This window comes from Mustela nigripes, chromosome 3 (assembly GCF_022355385.1).
Source record: "Mustela nigripes isolate SB6536 chromosome 3, MUSNIG.SB6536, whole genome shotgun sequence".
NCBI classification, from domain to species: Eukaryota; Metazoa; Chordata; class Mammalia; order Carnivora; family Mustelidae; genus Mustela; species Mustela nigripes.
In genome coordinates this window covers 46,454,499-46,477,995 of record NC_081559.1, presented here as the reverse complement: position 1 = coordinate 46,477,995, position 23,497 = coordinate 46,454,499, and the positions used below count along the sequence as shown (strand labels likewise).

Sequence of the window (23,497 nt, the reverse complement as noted above, 5' to 3'; positions counted from 1 at the left end):
TCCCACGCCGTCTCGCAGGCCCCTTCCAGCCTCCACGTGCTGGAGCTCTGGGCGCTCTCTCCTGACTTCTGCAGCTCGGGCTTTCTGGCCGCTTATTTCTGTAGTTCTTTCATTTTTAAATCAATATTGCTACATCTATTTATTTTAAGACTTACTGATTTTAGAAAGGGTGCACAAACATGAGTTGGGGGAAGGACAGAGGCTAAGGGAGAGAAGCAGATGATCTGCGAGCGCAGAGCCCAACACACCCCAACCCTGGAACCCTGAGATGACGAGTGGAGATCAGGGGTCGGACGCCCTACCAACTGCCCCACATGGGCGCCCGCCTTCCCTAGTTCCTCTCTCCTCAGGGCCCTTTCTCCCCAGGGGTGGCTGCTTCACTCCATGCTAGACACGTGCTCATGGCCTCCCTGGGGCCCTGGCAGTGGCAGGTGGCATAGTGTCCCTTGGCTTGCTCACCGCTCCCCCAGTGCTGGGTTCCAGGCCCCGGTTCCTCTGTCAGGCCAAATCCCATGCTCTGCACAGTGTGACGGAGCCGCTGAGCACCCCTCGGCGAGGGACACATGACTCCCTGTCGTGTCCACACAGACAGGGTCCCAGGGCCCCTACCCAGGCCACCTCCACCCACCACAGCCCTCACACACATTCGGGGGGCTGCGACCTGTCTTCCTGGAAAGTTCAGGCTCAGGAGGGAGGTTTTTAATGGTCTGTTAATAGTTTTTTGCTATTTTCTGGTAGAGATGATAATGCTCACTTCCCCAGTTGTGTTCCCACAGAGTGACCCAGAGAGACTTTGAGGGAAGATAAGAGCAAGACCCAGCTCTGTCTGTCTGTCTGGGGCTTTCTCTGTCTCTGTCTCATCCTCTGTGTGTGTCTCCCGTGCACCCGATGGTGGAGGAGCTCTCCCTCCCTGGGTCGTCCAGAAGAGCGGATTCAAGGAGGACAGGGCTCCTGCCCTCAGGGTCTTTCCAGTGGGGCCATGTCCCAGAGGAGGGGCTGCTTGTGGACCTGTGGTGGGAAGAGGCCAGCTGGGGACGGGGTGCACCATCTAGGACAGGGCTAGGCTCCTTCCCACCACTGCCTTCCTTTGAAGGGGTCACCCCTGACGAGCCACCATGGGAGCCATGGGGCAGGGTGGTGGGAGTGGACACTGAGCAGGAACCAGGAGCGCGGAGACCCGCAGCTCGGACCCAGGAGAAGGGGCACAGAGGGCTCTTTCCTAGAGCTGGAGGCCACTGCAGCCCCATCACAGGCTCTCCAGGCAGCAGGCTGGCCCCGGAGGAAGGGTACCACTCAGCAGCCCTGCCCAGGAAGGAGAGCACGGAAGGGAAGCACACCGCCCTGCCTACCGTCCACTGACGAGGACCCAGATGGTAGGATAGCCAGGCGGGCCAGTCCAGTGGCAAGCTCACAGGCAGGCTTTTCCTCCATGCAACCCCAAGCACAACAAGTATACCCATCAGAGAGCAACGCAAAGGCCACGGCTGGTGGAAAAACAACTATTTCTGTTTGTTCTGCAAACCATGGGACGTGAGCTGTCAGAGCCGAGGGGGTGGCCATTAGGACCTCCAGCCCAAACCACCAGCATACCTCCTCTAGCCTTCTCTGTTGTCTTGGCGGTGAACCATTTGCTGTCTTGCCCCACATCCTACCTGTTAGCCCACGCTCTGCCTGCAAACCAGACCCCAAATCTGGCACTTTCCATGGCTTCCAGCGGTGACGTGGAGCCCAGGCTACCCTCCTGCTCCCTGCACCTCCCGCTCTGAACTCTCCAGGGACCCCTAAGTTCATGGGACCCCTCCTGCTGTGACCTCCACACACATCTAAGGGAGCTGTCCTCGGCCCTCCCAGTTTAGGACTCAAAACGCCCAACAGCCGCTTGTCCCTTTCTGCTTATCACCTCAGGAACGTTCCATTTCAGCATCCTTATTTCCTGATGCACTGCTCTCTTTGCTCAGCAGGACACAGGTGCCCTGGGGGGCTGGAGGGGGGCCGTACCTCTCTGCGGCTCTGCGGAGTCCTACAGCCCAGACCTTTGCTTCTGAAGCTTTTAGTGCTTATCTCCACCAGAGATTGTAACCAACTTAACTTTGTCTTGTCTAATTACAAGAGTTTGATGGCACAGATCTCAGCTGTTGCTGTCCTCACTTCCCAGCTGTTCACAGGCGATCAGAGGCAGGACCAGAGGCGCTAGCTAGATGGGAAGGGAGCGGGTTTTTGGCCACCCTCCCTGTCCTGGCGGCCCATGTTGCCCCCTGGGGCTCAGAAGCTGGAGGTGCAAACCTCCTTTCTCACCAGTAGCCGTGTTGCCAGCCTCAGGTCCCATCGTCCTTTGGCTTGATTTGACACTGCTCCACCCCCAGACCCACTTGTCTTTCCTGCGAAGAGTCGGAGGTTGGCAAGATGACCTTTGCAAATTGTTTGCCTTTTTTCTCCCCCTCCTAACAGGTGGCTGGCGGCATATTCATGGTCACGCAGGATTTGCCGTGGTTGCAAGGGCACGCTTGCACACAGAGCTCAGTAGGGCACTCTTACAGCCCGCTGACTGCCTCTTCCTTCTGTCCTCAGAGCCTCCCACGATGAACCCTGTGGTGGAGCCGCTGTCCTGGATGCTGGGTACCTGGCTGTCAGACCCGCCGGGAGCCGGGACCTTCCCAACGCTGCAGCCTTTCCAGTACCTGGAGGAGGTGTACATCTCCCACGTGGGCCAGCCTGTGCTGAACTTCTCGTAAGTACAGGCCCGATCGCCCGCAAGAGCAGCTCCGGGCTGATAAGAGGTGTTAGGCGGGACGGTGCCAAAGGAACCTCGTTGTATTTCAGAAAGGCCTCCCTGTTCCTGCCCTCAATCTGATCACGTGGGGGGTGAAAATGGTACTTTCTGGGTGTCTCGTGTTTTTGAAGATGACCACAAAATCTCAGGCTTGTTCATGCAAACATGAAAGTAGGTGCCTGTGCTCAGTTAAATTCCTCATTCCATGCTTACTTAACCCCAATGGAAACCAGTCACCCCCATGTTACTGAAAATAAAAGGGCATGGCTTTCTTTTAAACTGCCCCCCTCTGCCCCGCCATCGTCCCAAGCAATTGGAGGTCCCAGAGAGGCCATTAGTGTTGTTGTTCTCAGAGCCTTACTACACAGCAAAGTGAAATTCCTTGGCGGCCCTCCAGCCGCATCCTGACTCAGCTCCTGTTCTGCTACTTACCTGTGAATTGCTCACAAGAGGCAAAGCCCAGTATAAGGCTGGGATTTTACTGGGCATGTGGGGTGCTTGGGACCAAGAACCTTGAGGGGGCCCTGTGGGTACGGGCCACTTACCTTATAGGTCCCAAGGTCCCATCCCAGGGTCAGGGTCAGTCATGGTGGTGACTGGGACAGCACGGAGGGACAGCAGACATGAACAAGAGAGGGAGGCGCATGTGGGAGAGCTGCTCCTCGTCTGGTGAAAGGTCCTGGGGCGCCTGGCGGCTGGGGCCCACTCATCTCTCTTGGGCTGTGTCTTTTATGCATCTCTGTGTTTTCCACATGAACAAGAAACTCCTTTTTTTTTTTTTTTAAGTCTTATTTATTTAAGTCCTCTCTCCATCCATCGTGGGGCTTAAACTCCCAACCCTGAGATCAAGACCTGAGTGGAGATCAAGAGTCGATCACTTAACTTACTGAGCCACCCAGGCACCCCAGCAAACTGCATTATTTTATATTTGGTGGGTGGGGGGGCTTTATAAAGTGCGAGAACTGTGTCCACAAAGTCTGGCTCTCTTTCTGGGGACATCTGATACCCGGGGCTTCACCTCACCTGCTGCCCACAGGTTCAATGCCTTCCACCCGGACACGCGCAAACCAATGCACAGGGAGTGTGGCTTCATCCGCCTCAAGCCCGACACCAACAAGGTGGCCTTCGTCAGCGCCCAGAACACAGGTACCCCTCCCTCCCTCGGTGGCCGTCCCCGGCCTCCCCTGCCTATGCCCTGCGCCTGCCTTGCAGAGGGGCAGCCAGTGGGGGAGGCAGCATCTGCCTCTGGCTCTCAGAGTGGCCTTTGGGGGTGTCCGTGCTCGTGGACACGCCTGTGGAGGCCATTCAAGTGCCTGTCAGGGTGGGAAGTGTCGGCCTTTGGATAGGCTCCACAGTGCTGTCAGGAGGTGCTGGTGAGAAGGGCTGCTTCCCTTTGCTCCTGAGCTGCTCTGGCACTGGCTCACGACGGCCTCTTTCAGCCTCCGCACGCAGGTGTGAACAAGAACCAGGAGGCTCACCGTGCAGCCAGAAGTTCTGTGTCTGCAAATCCATTCTGTCCCCAGTGGGAGCCCACCCTAAGAGATAGTTCACCAGGTTCATTAATTAGAAAGTATGTAAAAACATAGCGACTTGACCTTTACCTTGCTCCCTGGCTCTAGTGTGTCTCACTTCCTAGAGGCTGAACAGTCCAGACCAGCCCACCCTGGAGTAGGCCTGCTCAGGGCACTGGCGAGCTAGAAGTCAGGGGGCAGCCAGCAGCTGGAGATGGAGGAGGCTCCCTGGGCTCTGTGATGGGGCAGGGCTGGCATCAGGGCACCTCCCCATTCCCCCAACAGGGTGACCCTCCGTAGATCCTCTTCTCTGGCTATAAGAGGACTTGCGAGTTTTTCCCCCTTGATGCCTGGAAGTCTCCGGCTTCCACATTCAGAACTGCTGAAGCCCTGGTTTCAGGAGCGGGTGGTAGGAACAGTGGGCATAGCAAGCGTGATGGCTTCTGAGCTCTGATGGCCCCTGCAGGCATTGTGGAGGTGGAAGAGGGCGAGGTGAATGGGCAGGAGCTGTGCATCACGTCCCACTCCATTGCCAGGATCTCCTTCGCCAAGGAGCCCCACGTGGAGCAGGTGAGTCTGCCTCTGCAGCCCTTCCCTCCTTCTGCCACACACTTCTCGTCTTCAGCAGGGTCTCAGATCACCCCTTGGCCTGGAGTCCACCTTTCCACTGGATCTCGGGGGCCTGTCTGCACTGTCACGTGTCACTCCCCACATGCCGAGGTCGGGGCGTGCCGTGGTAGGATCCTTGGGTCCCTGGCAGGTGGACCCTTAGGGGTTCTCAGGTTGGCTGTGGTTTTTCTGTCACAAACATCCTTTTACGTTTGGGGCTGTGCATTTTGCCAGTTGAGTCCTTATCTGTTGGGGAGATTTCTCCCAGTTGAATTGCTGGATCGGAGGACAGGTACATTTTGAATTGCTTTTCTTGACAACTGTTCCCACCAGCGCTGCGGGAGCATTCCAACCTGCATTTCCAGACTCACTGATCTTTTAAATGTGACCCATAAAAGATGGTAGTTCATTTGTGTTGGAAACCGAACTTATGGGTACAAAGGAGCATTTCCTATGCTTGGGGGCCATCTGTTTCTGACTCCATGCAATTGATGTTCGAAATCATTGCCTGTGTTTTTATGGGCTGTCGTCTTCTTACTGGTTTATGGGAGCTTTCTTCATACTGTGGCTGTTTACAGGGCAAATGTTTCCCCATTGGGTGGCTTATGTGAGTTTGGTTTATGATGTGTTCCCCTCACAGATTGCAAGCTTTTCTGTTGTTCTCTCTGGTGGTCTTTTTCCTTTATGGGGTCTGGATTTGGGTTCTGGCCCTAGAAGGTATTTCTGCTCACATGATAAAATTGGTCTTCTGTTTTCCTGCACTCTTGTATCTTTCCCTTTTACTCTTAGACCCTAGTCCTTCCCGGATGGGTTTTTACATGATGCCACGTACAGATGGGTGACCAGCAGCCCCCAGATCTGAAAAGTCATACCTGTCTTAAGCCCATCCCCGTTAATAGGGGAGGAGGGTCTGTTCTTTCATCTACTTCTTCACCAACAGTAATTTTAAAGTCATGTAATAACTTAGGTTACCGTAGCTCTAGGTCCTATCTTTCTATCTGGGGAAACTTTCTGATATTCTTTACTCTCCATTTTCTTGGTTAATTCTTCAGCAATCCCTCTTCTAGACGGCCTGTCCTGCAAGTTTGTTGGGTCCACACCATTTACACCAGGATCACATAAACACATGAATCACTTTGAGGATGGGGGAGTCCCAGTCAGTGGATGGCAGGTGGTGGCCTACTTTGGGGTCCTTCAGTAGGTATCAGGTTTATTTCTTTATAATTTAATTATGCAGGTCTCGGACATTTCGTGCTGGGGGTAACATTGTAGTGCTTTCTAGTCTTCGTGGCCGCATCAGTGGCACGTGGCTTCCCTTCCATCTTCTGATTGTGTCAACAGAGAGGGGGTGCTCTGGCTTCCGTGCACCTCTGCTGAGTGTCACATCTGGTACCTGGTTCTCGGGCACAGCCTGGGCGGAGCACTCACCCCTCAAGACACTGGCCTGAGGCTGCCTGCTGGCAGGCAGCCCTTGTCGGGTAAGCATGTCCTGTTTCTACTGTGGTAAGAATTCTATTCAGAAATGGGTTTTGAGTTTCATCAAAGGCTTTTGCAGCCTCTTTGGGGAGGATTCTGTGTTTTTTCCACTTGAAGCTATTGATGCAGTAAATTGTATTAATAACTTCTAAGTGTTGAGGCATGTTTGCTTTTGGAAGATAACTCCTCCTTGTCCTGATTTTGGTATCAGGTTATTCATAGAGTGAGCTGGGAGCTTTTCAGCTATTTCTGTTCCCTGACAAGGAGGGAGCCCCATCCACATCGCCTGGTCCTCCTAAATGTCCGCAGGGAAGTATCTGGGCCCGATGTGCGGTGGGCTGCCCGTGCTCTCCTCCCTGCTTCACCACCCTCTGACCTCCTGGCACTTGCAGGGTCGAAGTTCCCAGGAGCAGCACTCTTTCACCAAGATACTCAGAGTTTGAGGAAGAAGTAACACTTACTGCTTTCTCTGTATCTGCCATTCTGTGTCCTCTTTATATTCCTAGTCTTTTATATGTCTGTTTTCTCATTTTCTGGCTCATACTTATCAGAAGTTACTTACTTTATCAGGGATTGGGGGTAGATTTTGTTTATTTTTGCTAGAGAACTAACTTTGGGCTTTGTTAATTAAACGCAAGAGTCTCTCTCTGTAAAAGGAGGGAGGGGGTGAGGTGAAGCCCATTGAGGGCACAGTGAGGGGAGGAACCAAACCCCATGGAGTCAGTGACCTAGCTGACAAACGGCTGGCCGGGTTGCACCTGGGTTGGCCTTCCTGCTGGATCAACATGGACAGAACCTGGAAGGGAGGGAGGCAGGGGCTGGAAGCATCTGTCTGTCTCCCAGCAGTTGGTGGTCAGAAGACCTGGCTTCTACAGAACCCCATGTCCCTGCCTATCTGTTGTTGAAGCCTGACATTACCCCATCTCTGTTCCCTTGCTCTCGGTGCTTGGTCACTGAGGACCCTACACAGTCCACACGGCAGTGCCCTATGGCAGCCCCGAGACACAGCGGTTCCATGCCACTCTTTGATACCGAGGATCAGAGAGGCTTCTGCCTTCCAGGAACAACGCCCATTAGTGCCCGCCACATCCCGAGGGGCCGAGACCTGCGGCTGAAGCTGCTCTCACAGCCAGCATCCCATCGTATCCTGCTTGCCCCCCTCTAGGGAGGCCCCGTCCAGGTCTTCTGACCAGCGTCCAGTGTCTGTCCTTCCTGACACTCGTTCTTCGCGGAGTTGGATGTAAGCTTCACAGTTACTTGTGTGGCCAATAACCCTTCCAGTTTGTATCTTTTCACTCCTTTGCTGCTTCTGCGAAACAGAAGTTCCTAATTTTGTGGTTCCATTTCCTAGGCTCTCCTTTCTGGATTTGTTTTAGTGTTTCTTATTTAAGCAGGTTTCCCTGCAAACAGATATATATTTTTTCCTAGAAACATAACAGCTTGACCTAAAACCTCCCCTTCGGGTCATTAATTCACCCAGAACTGAGTTGTGTGGCGGAGTGGCCAGCTGCCCGGCCCTTGCTGGCAGAGCCTGCCCTTCCCCCACCCCCGTCCTAGGTGCCCTGCTTGTACCCTTGACCCGGGCCGGTTCTCACTAATTACTGTGGATTACTAGAATTTTTTTTTTTTTTTTTTTACTTAAAAAAAATCATCTCTCTGAGGGTATGACTTATATAGAGTTAATGCGTGCAGCTCAGGTGGACAGCCTTGGAACGTGCCCCCGTCAAGATGAGAATGCCCGTCTCCCAGAGAGAGCCCCCCAACGGGGCTCCTAGCAGCCCCTGGCCACCTCCCCAAGCCAGGGTAGACTCCGTCACTACCAACTAGATTTGCATCTCCAGGACTCACTGCAAACAGAGCCATGTACTATTTACTCCCTTTATTCAGGGTAGCGTTGGTGAGACTTGTTGCTCTTGCAGTCAGCGGTCATTAGCGGTCTGTAGTGTTCCCCACTACAGACACAAGGTGGGGACAGGGTCCCAGTTGCATCTGTCTCCCTCTGTTGATGGACACTGACTGGCTTGTTTCCAGGTCTGGGCTGTTGGGAATCAAGCTGCTTTGAGCGTGTGTGTGGACATCTTGGTGTAGACATGTGTTCTTGTGTCTCTCGGCTGAGGACCTAGGACTGGGACTGCATGCAGTCACGTGGGGCGCGCCAGGCCTGGTCAGGTGTCCCTCCCACCCCGGCCCCCTCTGCCCCCTCTGCCACGTTGGTCCTTGAGTGTCTGCTCTCCTGGTGGCTGCACAGGGGCATTTCACGCAGTTAAACATGTCTCCCAGATGACTAATGATGTTGGCCCTCTTTCTGTGGTGCTTATTTGCCATATATTTCTTATTTTCTGAAGCAAGCATTCAGATCCTGGGCTCTTTCCAGCAGGTTGTTGGTCTTCCTGCTGAGTTCTGAGAGTTAGGTGTTCTGAAAACAAGTCCTTCATCAGGGGCATGTGCACCCAGCTTTTGACAAAATGTTTGACTTTTCATGTTCTCTTTTTTTGTTGTTGTTTTTTAAAGATTTTATTTATTTGAGAGAGAATGAGACAGAGCACAAGAGCAAGCTTGGGGGAAGGGCAGAGGGAGAGGTAGAAGCAGGTTCCCCACCAAGCAGGGAGTCTGACGCTCGATCCTAGGACCCCGAGATCACGAGCTGAGCCGAAGGCAGACCCTTAACCAACTGAGCCACCGAGGCACCCCTGACTTTTCATGTTCTGTTACTAGCTTTTTCTTTTATACTCTGTGCGTTTTGTGCCCTGTCTTAAATTCTTTTGCCTAACCCAGGCCACAGAGATTTTTAACCCGCATTTTCTCCAAGAATTGTCAGTTTTCCCTTTTGCTTTAAAGTCTATAATTTTGGAATTTATGTTTTTCTGTGGTATGAATTAGGGGTCAAGATTCTTCCATTTTTTTTTCCCCTGGATAGATATCCCATTGTTCCAATACCATTTGTTGAAAAGACTCATTCCTTCATCCCGCAGTGAGGTGCACTCGCGTGGGTCCGTTTTGGACTCTCTTCCACCCAGGTGATCTCTGAGTTTCCGTGTACACTGAGGCCCCGCAATCTGGAGTACTATCTCTTTATAGTAATGTTTGAAATCAGATCATTTTGGTTGTCTAACTTTTTTTTCTTCTTTACAAAATTATTCTGGCTACCCAAAGACCCTTCACATTTTTTGTATGAGGTTTAGAATCCTCTTGTCAACTTGTAGAAGAATTTTTTAGGATTTCATGAATTTCTAGATGAATTTGGGAAGTACCATCTTCAGTGTAGTGACTCTCCTGATCCAGTACCATGTAAACCTCTCCGTTTATGTAGACTCCCCCCACCCCAACTTGTGTTAGAGTTTTTAGTGTACAATCTCATATGGATTTTGCAAAATTTATGCCTGGGTACTCTGGCGTTTGGAAATGCTATTATAAGTGATTTCTTCTTTTTTCCCAATTACTTGTTAGTATATAGAAATATATTTGACTGTTACACATTGATTTTGTATCATGTAACTTTCTTAAATTCACTTCTTTATTTTACTCATTTTTTACATAGTTTTTTTGGGGTTTTCTATACATCCTGTCATCTGCTGTTACAGGGTCACTTTCCAGTCTCGATGCAATTTCTTTCTTCTGCGCTAGGACATGGGAAGGGCAGCCTGCATAATGTTCGGTACAGACGGTGGGAGTAGACGCCAGGCCCCATTCTCTGTTCACGGGAAGCCGCTGTCTTTCACCACTGGCTGTGATGGTCACTGTCGGGTTTCCACTGATGCCCTTTACTACCTTCCGTTTTCTTATATTTTTAGTTACAAATGGGTGTTGAGTTCCGACAGGTGCTTCTGCTGTAACCATTGAGATGCTCTATTCTGTTCATGCGGTGAGTTATAGGAACAGGTTTCAGAGGTTGACCTGACCCCACATTCTTCAGATAAATCTTAATGATGGATAAACAATTTGTCATTTTTAGTTATTTAGTTATTGCTGGTTTTATGTTTTATTAAAATACACAAGTTGAAGAATTTTTGCATCATATTATTTCTTTTATTCTAATTATCTTGCGCTTAATCTCCTCTTTTTTGGTTTCCTAAATGGGAAAGTTAAGTCACTGATATTTAGCCCATTTTTAGTTTGTGATGCACCACTTGAAACTGTGAATTTCCCGCTGAGCCCTGCTTCAGCTGCATCCCCCGGGAATGAGGGGTGTGCTTTTAGTACCTCCGAGCTCAAAATACTTTCCTTGGTGACTTTCTTATTTGAACTGGGTCATTTAGAAGTGTGTTACTTACTTCCCAAATATTTGAGGCTTTTCTGCACATTCGATTGCTAATAGTTTCTAATTCAATTCTGTAAAAGCTGAGAGAACATGCCCTCGGAGTTACTCTGTGCCACAGGTGCAGTACAACTTGGTGAATGCCTCACACACACTCCAGATACATAAGCATTTGACAGCTGTTCGGTGTAGTGGACTTAGGTCAAGTTGATGGATAAGGTCATTCAGATTTCCTTTATACTGCTGGTTTGGTGAGGGAGGTCTGGTTCTGTCTGGTAACTGAGCTGTGCTCAAATCTCCCAACAGTGATCGAGGCTATCTCTGTTCCTTTCTTTGGGTCTGTTTTTGCTTTGTGACTCTGAAGCTCTGTCCTCAGGTGTGTATATGGCAGTCTGTATGACATTTATGAAATGTTCCTCTTGGTAGCTTGTTGTAAGCACCTTGAAGTCTGATGACAGCAGAACCACACATGCTGTCCAGTGCTTGCTCATACAGCACATCTGTTTTCCTACCTCTTTACGTTCAACTTATTTATCTCTGTGTATTCAGAGTGTATCTCCCATGGTATTGCTTTTCTTGTCTAGTCAAAAAGCTCCATATTTTCATTGGAATGTTTAGTCCTCTTACATTTAATAAAAATATTACCAGTACGGTTGGTTGTAAGACACCCGCCGCCATTTGCTTTCTGTGTCTATGAACTGACTACTCTAAGAACCTCATCTTGGTGGAACCACACACTAGTCTTTTTGTGATTGGCTTCTTTCACTCAGCTTAATATCCTCAGCGCTCATCCATGTTGTAGAATATGATGGAATTTCCCTACTTCATAAGGGTGGATGGTAGTCTATCACGTGTGTATTAACGTTTTGCTCATTCATTCATCCGTCACTAGATGCCAGAGTTGCCACCATGTTTTATCTGCTGTGAATAATGCTGCCATTAACGTGGGTTACAGATATCTCTTCAAGACCCTGCTCTCAGCCCTTCTGAGTGTGTACCCAGAAGTGGACTTGCTGGATCATAGGTGACTCCATACTAATTTTTTGAGGCACCAGCATACCGTTTCCCATAGCAGCTGACGTACTGTGCATTCCTGCCAGTGGTGTATGGACCCCAGTCCCCCCACAGCCTCACCAATGCGGCCTGTCCTCTGCTTGGGCCCAGAAGCCGGCATCTCCATTCTCTTGGAATCCCTTATCAGATATGTGATTCCCAGATCCTTTCTCTCGTTTTGCAAGCTGCTTTTTCACTCTGCTTTTAATATCTTTTGATGCGTGGAAGTGTTTAATGTTCATGAATTACAATGTGTTTGAATTAGTTTTTGTGTGTGGTGATAAGGTGAGCATTCAACTCGGTTCTTCTGCAGGTGGATGTCCAGTTTCCCAGCACTGTTTGTTGAAGAGACTGTCTCTCCCCATTGAGTCTTCTTGACAGCTTTGTTGAAAATCATTTCACCGCATTTGTGAGAGTTTATTTATTTCTGGGTTCTCTTTTCTGTCCCATCGATTTGTAAGGACATTCTTATGCTAGGGCCGGACAGTTGTGAAATCAGGTGGGGTATGTGTCCTTCAGCTTTGTTCTTCGGGAATTTCTTTTTTCCTATTTTGGGTCCCTGGTGATGTGCCCGTGGCTGAGAGGTCCTCTGTGTTCGAGGTCAGGCGCTTGCTGCCAACCCTGGCCCCACGGGCTACTCTTGCAACACCACAGAGCTGTCTCCTGCTGCAGCACAGGCCAGCACAGTTGCATCCAGTGCGGAGACCAGCTCCAGGGACTGGAGTTCTTCACGGAATCCTCTTTCACTCCCAGTTTTGCAGGATATTTTTTACCATAAATAAACTTCTGGGTCAACAGGCTTATATTTTTTTTCTTTTTTTTTTTTAATTTTATTTATTTATTCTGACAGAGAGAGATCACAAGTAGGCAGAGAGAGAGGAGGAAGCAGGCTCCACGCTGAGCAGAGAGCCCAATGTGGGGCTTGATCCCAGGACCCTGAGACCATGACCTGAGCTGAAGGCAGAGGCTTTAACCCACTAAGCCACCCAGGTGCCCCAACAGGTGTACTTTTTAAAAGGAATCATTTCGTTCCATTGTCTTCTGACCTTAATTGTGTTGGTTGAAAGTCAGCCTAAATTCTTCATGCCCTGTACATGGTTTATCTTTTTTCTCTAGTCCTTTATTTAATTTTTTTTTTTTTTTTAAAGATTTCATTTATCTATTTTGGAGACAGAGCACAAGTGAGGGAAGAGGGAGAGGGAGAAGCAGGTTCCCTGCTGAGCAGAGAGCCCAGTGTGGGGCTCCATCCTAAGACCCTGAGATCATGACCTGAGTCAAAGGCAGACACTTAACCAGCTGAGCCACCTGGGCATCCTTTCTCTAGTCATTTTTGAGACTTTTTTTTTTTTTACTTTACTTTCACTGTGGGTTTCTTTCTTTTACACCCTTTTACTGGGTGTGCTTTCCTTGTATTTATCCTTTATAGGTCTCTTGAAATTCTTCGATCTGTAAGATGGTGTTTTTTTGTCATATTTGGGGATTTTCTCCCATTGTTTCTCAACATTTTTCTGCTCCATTCTTAATCTTCCCATCAGAACTGCTACTAAATAGATGTCAGTCTATTTAATGCTGTCCCACATGTCCCTGAGACTCTGTTCATTCTTCTTCAGTCTGTGTTTTCCATATTAGTCAGTTTAGATACTTTAAAGATTTTATTTTTGGGGCGCCTGGGTGGCTCAGTGGGTTAAGCCGCTGCCTTCGGCTCAGGTCATGATCTCAGGGTCCTGGGATTGAGTCCCGCATCGGGCTCTCTGCTCAGCAGGGAGCCTGCTTCCTCCTCTCTCTCTCTGCCTGCCTCTCTGCCTACTTGTGATCTCTCTCTGTCAAATAAATAAAATCTTTAAAAAAAAAAAAAATATTTTATTTTTAATCTCTGCACCCATCATGGTGCTTGAACTCACAACCCCGAGATCAAGAGTCACATGTTCCACTGACTGAGCTGCCCAGGGACCCCCAATTTGGATGTTTTTATTGACCTGTTTCCAAATTCACCAATTGTTTCTTCTGTCTCCAGTTTGTTATTAAGCTAGTAAGTGAATTTTTCTTCTGTCTTTATGGTTTTTCTCAAAACCATAAAGTTTCCTCTCCATTGCCTCCCCTTTTCCCACACCACTAACCTTTCCTTGTCGCCAGGGAGGGGCCCTTGGTTATAGTCGTGGCAATGCTGTGTGTCCATAGCTATGAAATAAAATTCTGGCCCCAGGTCCCCTGTGGGTGAGCTCCCTTCGCCTGTTCAAGAACACGGAGATGTGTGTCCGCGCATATGTATGCATATGCATATATGCACACAAGGAACGTCATTCAGTCGTTAAAAGAATTGCGACATGAATCCCTGAGTGGGTTACATTAAGTAAAATAAGTCGGGTAGAAAAAGAGAAATACTGCATGGTTTCATTTATATGTGGACTTATTAAAAAAACAACAGATTTCAGTGGTGTTGCCAGGAGGCAGAGGGATGGCAGGCTGTAGGTGAGAGGGTTGTAAGAGGGGTGAGTCATAGGGAGCCACCAGACAGCACGCTGTCTGCCGTTCATACCATGTCGTGTGAAATTTGCTCGGAGAGTAGATCTTAAGAGCTCCCGCACTCCACACGTGAAGGGTAGCAGTGAGGTGATGGGGGTGTTGGCCAATGCCGTACACATGCGTGTCTAAGCATCTCGTTGTGTGCCGGTCACATCTCAGGAAAGCAGGGGTGGGGGAAGAATCTGTGTGTCTTATGGGCAGCGTGTACCTGCTCTGATCCTCGCTGTGTCTGCTGGCAGCGAGCCATCACTTCTGTAAAGACGTGGGGTGCTGTTAGCACACTGGGATTCCCAGCCCGTTGGGTGGGGCCCCTCCTGCCTCCACATCCAGGCTTGCTCTACAGGGGGCATATTAGCTGCTGTGGCTTCCTGATGTCTTTGTTTTAGGTTCTAAAGACAGTCATAGCCATCTTCCTCCGGAGGTTCCTTTTCACCTTTTCCCTACTGAAGGAAACAAGAGGGGGGGAAATGCCTTGAAAAGCATTAAAACACAGAGAAATTCTCATGTCACACTTCCCTCCACGGTTCTGTTCCTGTGGAGCTGGAGCAGTCTAGGGAGCGGGAGCACACTTGGCTTAAATAAGCAGTTGTATTTACTGACATGGACTCTTTCTGAACCTTCCAAGGCCAAGGGACCCCTTGATCCGGCTTCATGAGCAGGAACCAGGCACTCGAGCAATGTGGGCGCGTGGCCTGTGATCTCCCAATAGCCTAAACAAGCTCCACTTCGAAGCTGTGGAGGCGAGCGGTTGCCCCCAGCTCCCTCCCCCTTAAGCTGGGATGCATTTGGACCAGACAGGCCTTGGTCAGGATGACACCTTAGCTGTGGCGGCTGACTCAGAATGTCCACAGAATTCTTAGGAGTGAGCTTACCAGGCATGTACAGCCTGTATCCATGTTCAGTCCTAGCGACTTCCACGGGAAGAGGTAGATGGGGCAGAAAACATCCTCTGCGGGACTGCAAACCCAAAAGAACCCACCCATTGACTCCCCGGGGGCCTGTGCGTGGCCGTGCCTTTGCTGTCTGTGGAGCCAACTGTACTGCCGTGACGGCAGGCTGTCATCTCTCTGGTGGGGGTGGTGGCACTCTGGAGGCCATGCTCCATGACTGGGATGTCTCCAACCTGAACAGAGCCCCATGAGTGTGCTCCTAGGACAGTGGGCACAGGCGGCCCCTCGCTCTGCTCTCCCCTAGGACCTGGTGGTCATTGCACGCACCCCAGTCCTGTCTCCCTTCTCATGCTTGGCTGCTGCTTGTCGCCCTGCTGCTGATCCGGAAGCAAGGTGGCCGGGACAGGGTTCCCAGGGAAGGGCTGGGGGACCCCCGCCTGGATCGTTGTGCAGTGTGTGCGGTATGTGGGGCCCGTGGGTGTCACCAGGAGCCCTACCGCACTGATGGCACAGAGCCATTGGGAGCAGGCCAGCCATGCTCAGGTGTCGGTGTTTTCACGAGGGGACTGTCAGCCTCAGCACCCATCAAGCTTGAGGAGACAAGCAGTGACCTCACTCTTCTCCTTGGCTCCCACGGCCCCTCCCCTGCATGTCCCTGCACAGGCGTCCCTCTTGGCCCGTCTGTGCTCCATGTGCGTGGTCTGTCGTGGGCACTCAAGTGAGGGTGCTGTAAGAGCACCGTGTCCCCATGACAGAGGCAAGGGCACAGCTGTCTGCAGCCCGTGAGCTGTGAGGGTCGGCGAGCCCTGCCCTGGAAAAGACACTGTATGTGTGCATAGGCGGGGCGTATCTCTACACCACCTCGTTTCCTCTGGAAGTGATTCAAAAGTAAAAGCTTTATTTCTAAACAAAATTCCAGAAAAAGTAATGTAGAATTAAAGACAGTAATATGGGGCCTGAGTGACTCATTGGGTTAAGTCTCTGCCTTCAACTCAGGTCATGATCTCAGGGTCCTGGGATCGAGCCCCACATCGGGCTCTCTACTCAGCGGGGAGTCTGCTTCTCCCTCTGCCACTCTCCCCTGCTCCTACATGCTCTCTTTCTCAAATAAATAAATAAAATCTTTGAAAAATAAATATGCTAAAACAGCGTGGGATTGCTTCCCTGGCAGACAAAGTGTCCTTCTGTCTCTCTGGTTCTGGGTGTCCTGCTATCCCCCTTCCTGCCCTCTTGTACCCTTTTGTCTTCCTGCCTACTGGCGCGGGTGTTGTCCCTCTCCTGCTGTCCTTCAGTGATTCCTGCCAATGACAAATGCGGTCTGCGTTAATGGGTGTCTGACATAACCTGGTGCTCGGGCTGCTCCAGACCCTGCTCCAGTGCAGGACCTAGGGATGGCCCTTCTCAGCCCACAACAGCCACGCCTGGTGCCTGGGCCGCACCAGCGCTAGGGTGTTGGTTCCACGTGCTGCGCCTGGGGCCGTGTGTCTGGCACCGCCTGGCGGCTGCCACTGCTAGTGGTGCTCAGGACACGGAGTCACGGAGACATAGGACAAGGACTCCAGGTGTCTTCCCCTGGCCATGTCTGCTCCAGTCATGGGGTTTTGGCGGGGGGGGGCGGTTCGTTTATCAGTATTCTTTCTTTCTTTTTGCTTTTTTGTCTTACACTACACTGTTTTTCCTAATGACAACAAAATGAAACTTTTTCCTTCTTACAAGTAAACACAAATGTTTAATGTCATTTTCGCATAAGTCAGAGATTTCGTCACAGACAACACTTGGAAATCCCTTTTTTCTTTTTTAAGATTTTATTTATTTATTTGACACAGAAAGAGAGATCTCAAGTAGGCAGAGAGGCAAGCAGAGAGAAAGGGGAAGCAGGCTCCCTGCTGGCAGAGAGCACGATGCGGGGCTCGATCCCAGGACCCTAAGACCATGACTTGAGCCGAAGGCAGAGGCTTAACCCACTGAGCCACCCAGGCGCCCCAACACTTGGAAATCTTTTCTCCTACTTGAAAACATGGGTAAACTCTTTCTAGAGAACAAAAGTGTCCCTGCTTTAGAAGGGAACCTCGGGCTGGAAAGGAGCCCAGGAGCTCCATCAGAACCCGGGCTGACCTGGCTCCCATCGCAGGAGACACTCTCCGGTCAAAAACAGACACTTGGATTTCTGAAGTAAGAAACGCGGTGTGTGCTACCCCAGCGTTCTGATTTTGAAGGTGCGGTGAGGGGACGTATTTTCAGAAACATCGCTAAGATTTCAGGCATTTCTCGTGCCCATCCGTGTGCCTGACACAGGCCAGTTCCCTTCACACACATGCCGCTGCCTCAGGTTCCCAACTCGCAGGCTTCCACGGTGCACACTGGGCTTGCGTGGTTGGCCATGGGCTTCGGCTGCCCCTGCTTCTCTCTGCTGCTGCATGGCCTCTCCTCTGAAAACCTGAGAAGTTCCTCCAGTATTTTCTTCCAGGGGCTTTGGACTCCTGCTGCTGGTAGATCTGCTGTGGAGTTTTTTTGGCCTGGAAATGTCTTTATTTTGCCTTCTTCTTTTTTTTTTTCCAAGATTTTATTTATGGGGGGGGGGGGCACATGTGCACATGATGAGGGGAGGGCCAGAGGCAGAAGGGGAAGCAGACTCCCCTCTGAGCAGGGAGCCTGATGCAGGGCTCGATCCCAGGACCCTGGGACCATGACCTGAGCTGAAGGCAGATGCTCAGTGGACTGAACCCCCACCCCCCCGCAGTGCCCCTATTTTGCCTTCATTTTTGAAGAGTATTTTCACTGCACTGAGAATGGTTTGGGTGGTGGTGATGGTAATGACTTTGAGAGGCCATCCCGTCGTCTCCAGCTGCCGTGCTTCTCTGGGAAAGCCCAAAGCCCATGTGGCAGTTGGTCCCTGGACACTCTGCCCTCCCCTGTGCCCCTAGGTGTCTATCTGTCCGGTGTCTTGCTAGGTTGTAATTTGCGTCTGTGGCTTGCTATATGTTTTGTCAGCCTCAGAGAGCTGGCTGTAATCCCTTCACATTTGGCTTGTGTTCCGTTCTCCTTCCCATCCCCTGGGGTCCCCAGTGCATGCATGTGTGCATGTCAGGACTTCAGGGCTCCACTGGGTCTCTTCGCTCCCATCGTGGCTCCCGTCCATCCTCTTCCCGGCTGCAGCCAGGTCTTTCTACGGACTTTCTGGGCAGGGTCTGTTCTGCTGATTCCACTTTGCAGTTATAGACTTCCCATTTTACTCCTCCTGGCGGATCCAGTCCTCTGCTGAAAAGCTCCATGCCTGCTCCTAAGGACTCTGTTGTTGGCGTGCCTGCCTCAGGGCATCTGCTCAGGCACTTGTGCTCTTACCTCCCTTGCTAAGTCAGCTTTTTCTGTATTTTTCTCTTCTTGAATCCTACGCACCACGTGTGAAAACTGTAGGTACCACAAGGCTCTGTGTAATGCCATCTCCTACCGCGGAGCTGTCCTCATGCTGCTGGCTGTCCATCCCCGGAGGGCAGACTTGGACTGTTGGAGGCTGAGCTCTTTGGAAGCCAGCTTTGCCTGTCCGCTTCTGATTAACTCTCCCTCCTAGAGTGCAGCCTTTTGGGTCCCAGCCCAAAGTCTGGGGCGTTTCCATGGACTCTCCTTCTCGGTGGGCACACATTCCAAAGCGTGCCAGGAATCAGAGCGCTGGCCTGGCTCCCCAGCCTCCTGTTCCCACCGCTGTCCCCTCAAGGCAGGCGCATTCCTCAGGGGAATGGTCACTCCCAGTGGGGTCTCTACACTCTCTTCTCTCCAGGGCCTTTGTCCTCCCTTCTGGGCTGGCTCCCTTGTATCTTTAAATGGACTTTCTGAAATGTGGCTTTTCTGGTTTTTCTGTGCCAGATGGTCAGTTACAGAGTGGTTGGCTGTGGCCTGTTTCATACATTCTGGCCCTGTCGTGCTCCAGGTCACGGGGAGGATGGAGGCTGTGTGTTGTGTCTCAGCAGTCCCTTCAACATTCCAGGAGGACAGGACTTTCTCATCGGCTACCATACTTTGTTCTGATAAATTAGTGGTTCCAAAGGCACTCACACTGAGTTTTCCGAGAACACGGGTGACATCAGTTCACGTTATTAGCATGAAAGGGAAGAGGGTAAAGCCAGAAGGTAGTGGAAGGTCAGCTTTTGTCCAAAAGGAAAAAGTGGCTGGCTTCTGAATGAGCTGAGACAAGACCAAGCATGCCTGTTGGTCTTCTGGGGACAGCTGAGGGCCAGAGGAAAGGGCCAGAGGTCAGGACCCCTTGATCTTGGCACACCCTGTAAGACCCCGGGCTGTGGGCTGCATGTCTGTCACCCACCAGCAGGGACACCATGCAGCCCACGGGCTTCTGACAGCTGGGAGGCATGTTGCAGCCTGAACAGAGCCCTTGGCCCACAGCAGGATCGCCTTTGGAAGGTAAAACTAAGGTGTTTCTATTTGTTCTGCTCAGATCACCCGAAAATTCAGGCTGAATTCTGAAGGCAAACTTGAACAGACGGTCTCCATGGCAACCACTACCCAGCCCATGACTCAGCATCTTCACATCACCTACAAGAAGGTGACCCCGTGACCCTTTGGCTTCTCCGTAGACGCTCACAGCCCGTGCGGGTGTGGCCGCAGGCCTCGTGGGCCCCAGAGTGCTGCCACAGGTTCCTGTAACAGCGTAGAAAAACCAAATAAAAGGCCTTTATTTTTATGACTGAGCATTTTGAATATTATCACTTGTGTAGACTGTGCATTTCTTTCATCAGCTGGTGAGTAACTTGTTTTCCAGTTGTTTCCCTAAAAAATTAAGGATTTTTTTTTTCCCCTTTCTTCTGCCGGCAGTTTTGGCAAGACCTAAAATATTTGTAAGTCTTCCTGGAGGAGCCAATAATAAGCTGATGACAAACGTAGGACAAATAGGGTCACAGTCACTTCACTGTTTTTGAAGCTAACAGGGTCTCGGGGCCACGTCCACACAGATGAAGGGCGTCTGAGGCCCCAGGATGGTGTGAGCTCGGCGTCCTTGCACACATCTTAACTGTGGAGCAGGATGCTGCTTTCATTCCTGTGTTTACTGTGACATCTCCCAAACATACTTGAGCCCCATGTGCCCGTCACCCCAATGTTTCCCACCACCGGCTTCCTTTCTTCTCCCTTCTTTTGGTGGGCATATTTTTAAACAGATTCTGGGCATTTATCCCTGACTGCTGCAGTATGCCTGGGAAAACAAAACCAAGCCGTTTTCTTCTTCCTCGTACACCAGCATCTCTAAAGCCCTGCCAGGAGCTTGGGGCACTATGCCGGGGGAGGTGGTGCTTGGCCCTGGGGACATCAGGACCGGTGACAGTAGCTGCAGCCCTCACCCCCCCACCTTCGGGGCTCGGGGTCCCAAGGCATCAGTGGCTGGGGTCGCCAGAGGAGGGCCCAGGGGCAGAGGAAGTTGGTGCTATCAGGCCTGGTAAAGCACCTGTGGGAGACTCACAGTGCAAACTCACCCTGGGGCAGAGTCCCCTCTGGGAACCTGTGGGACCAGACCTTGGGCTTCCAAAGCACCTCGGCAGCCGGGGTCAGGATGGACGCTCCTGGGCACACCCAGAGCCCGCGGGTGACAGAGTTACTCTCTTGGGCTCCTTGTCTGCCCGCCAGGCCTGTGGCAGGAGTTCTGCCTCCACAGCCTCACTGGGCGCAGCCGACGCCACCGTTTCCGTGTCTCCCTGTGCGATCATACAGTTAGGCTATGCGGATCTCTGTGGCTGGAATCACCAGTGGCTCTGCCAGGATCAAGGCTGAGACTGCTTCACCCTCCAAAATCTAGGTGGAGATAGCAAAGCTCCTCTGGTTAGGATTTCCACATGTGGGTTTGGGGGGAACAAGCATTCAGACCTTGGCACTGAGGAAACCGGGAAGCTATCTCAGAGCCGTGGGAAGTTCCCCATCCCTCCTCCTGAGTTGCACAGGGCTCCAGGGGTCTCAGAGGGCAGCCCCCAGAGCTGCATGCAACGTGGGCTCAGAGCCCAGGACAAGAAGCAAACACCCTGCACCATCATCGGTCTCCTACCCCCTGGGCTGTTGTCTTGTTGGGAAGCAGGTCCCTAATCCCGGAAGGGTTCCCCGGCTGGATTCTGGGTATGTCTGCTAGTTCCTCTGTCCCCTCTGTTCCCTGCAGATGGGAAGTTCTCACTGGATCCGCTGCTTGCAAGGCATGCCCAGCACCTCTGGCACCAGGAGTCTCACCTATTGGCCTTCTGCCACTGCTGATGCTAAAACTCAGAGGCCACCTGGGGGGACCTCCTGAGCCACCCCCTCAGTCAGCATCACAGATTGGCCGCCTTCCTATTAGAGTCATTTCCTTTTTTTTTTAAGTTTGTTTATGCATCTAAATAATCTCTAAGCTCAGTGTGGGGCTTGATCTCACGACCCCTGGATCAAGTCATGTGTTCTGACTGAGACAGCCAGGCACTTTCTTTTTCCTTTCTTTCTTTCTTTCTTTTTCTTTTTCTTTTTTCTTTCTTTCTTTTTTTTTTTTTTTTTTGTGCATAGACATTGTGTGTTATTGGATCTGGTGTATTTCTTATTTTACAAAATCTACAGAGGAGCCAAAAATGCAAAGCAGTCAGCAGTGTTGTGATGGGCAAGGGGGCTCCCCTGGGCCCTTCCCCTCAGGTGCTGACGGACTGGAAGGGTGAGCTGCACGGAAGGAGCCAGTGGCCACAGAGCAGGAATGTTGACATGGTGGGACTAGTCCTGTGGTCCCTGCCTTATGGGTGTGCTCAGGGCATCTCTGGGTGGACTGAGTACAGCAAGAGGCTGGGTGCCTGCCGCCCCCTTCCCATTTCTTCTCTGGCAGCCACGGGATGGCCCCTGACTCTCTCCATGCCTCTGGGTCTGCAGGAGACAGCAAACAGAGACTGAAGCTGTAGCTACCAGGAGGGGTCAGCTAGGACCTCTCTCCAACACTCCCCTGTTGCTGCCACCACCCATACAAACAGGAAGGGAGGAGAGGGAAGAATTCCAGGCATGAGCCAGGCCCTCCCGGGATACTGACGAGAGTATGAACATTTCTGGGGCATGTCCCAGGAGACAGCGTCTTCCAAAGAGACAGGGCAGCAGACCGTGGGGCTCAGAGCTAAAGTGTGGCACACATGCGCTGTCGCCAAGTCTCCAGGCCTCTCCACCCTCTACCCTGGCCGCCTCTGACCAAACTGCTGGCTCCCTCCACGTTCTTGTCCCCCGAAGGCGAAGCTCTTGAAGGCCCTGGTTTGGAGGACCGGGCAGTGCCCTACACCAAGGAGCCTGTCTGAGAAGGGAATCTCGGCAGAGATGGTGAGATCTGGGCTGGGGGCAGTGCCATGCAGGAGGCACTCTGTCTACTGGTGTAGTTTCTCGAGTGGGGACAGGTGGTGGAGAACCCCTTCTTTCTTCTGGTAGGGCAACCTCGGCCCTGAGCATCAGGCAGGAGTGGGGTGGCAGCTGTGGCGAGTGGTGGGTGCCCCACGGACACACTCAGCCCCTGCCCCAGCCCCTTTGGCTCCCGCAGTCTTGATCCCTAAAGCCCCCACAGCCCCCAGGGCAGGACAAGGATGAGGACAGATCCCGGAGGAGAGGGGGGTGCCCCAGCGGGACAACGGACACCCTATCATGGGGCTGGATGACACCTGAAGAGCTGTGTGGGCTTCAAAGTGTTCTCACCCTGGAGCCACAGCATGAGAGAGGTGGTGTGGAGAGAGGAATAGGAAAAGCTCCCCGGGAACCCGGAGAGGGGCGTTCAACAAGGAAGAGCTGCACCGAGACCTGAAGCTGGGAAGGCACAGGCCTCTCACTCCTGACTTGTTTTGTAGTCATCTCTGTGGCGGGCTCGGGGCTCGAACTCTGGACCCCGAGACCGTGGAGCCAGCTAGGCGCCCCCAGCTGTGGTCACTCCTGTGTTGGGGATGCAGTGCACAGGGAAAGCCGCCCTCCGCGTGCATTGGCCACACCCGCTCGCCCTGAAGTGACTCCCCCACAGAAAGCCAGCTGTGAAGGAGGGACCCTGCCCTCCCGTCATCCACTGCTGGCTTCGGGGCTCCCAGGAGCCTCCTGCCAAGCTGTAGCGGATGCGACACCAGCCTGCTCAGGGGCTGGGAGGCTGGAAGATCGGCCAGTGCTGCAGCAGGTCAAGGGGTACCCAGGCCTCGGCTCTGTGGGTGGGGGTGGGCTCCGAGGTCCGGGGTGCCCTGATCTTCCTCCCGCCCATGCGGCAGAACCAAAAATGCCTTTGGACTTGGTTTTGTCCCAATCCTTGTGTGGACTGTGAGACTGTGATGTGGCCAGGGCCCTTCCCTCTCACTGCCTCAGCACAGGACACACGCTTTTGCATTTAAAGACAAAAAATTACACATCCGTTGGGGTGCCTGGGTGGCTCAGTGGGTTAAGCCGCTGCCTTCGGCTC

The 23,497-nt window shown here is 51.8% G+C and overlaps 1 protein-coding gene across 3 annotated transcripts in view; it reads left to right on the top strand.

The window, feature by feature from the left end:
* The window catches only part of THAP4 (THAP domain containing 4), a 40,118-nt gene extending 20,338 nt beyond the window's left edge, over positions 1–19,780 (top strand). For all 3 annotated transcript variants that reach the window (XM_059393936.1, XM_059393937.1, XM_059393938.1), the window contains 4 exons: positions 2,569–2,728; positions 3,807–3,916; positions 4,748–4,851; positions 19,535–19,780. In XM_059393936.1, coding sequence (XP_059249919.1) covers positions 2,569–2,728; positions 3,807–3,916; positions 4,748–4,851; positions 19,535–19,654 — 494 coding nt within the window. In that variant the 3' untranslated portion in view covers positions 19,655–19,780. The remainder of the gene's footprint in view (positions 1–2,568; positions 2,729–3,806; positions 3,917–4,747; positions 4,852–19,534) is intronic.
* The last annotated feature ends 3,717 nt before the right edge of the window (positions 19,781–23,497 follow it).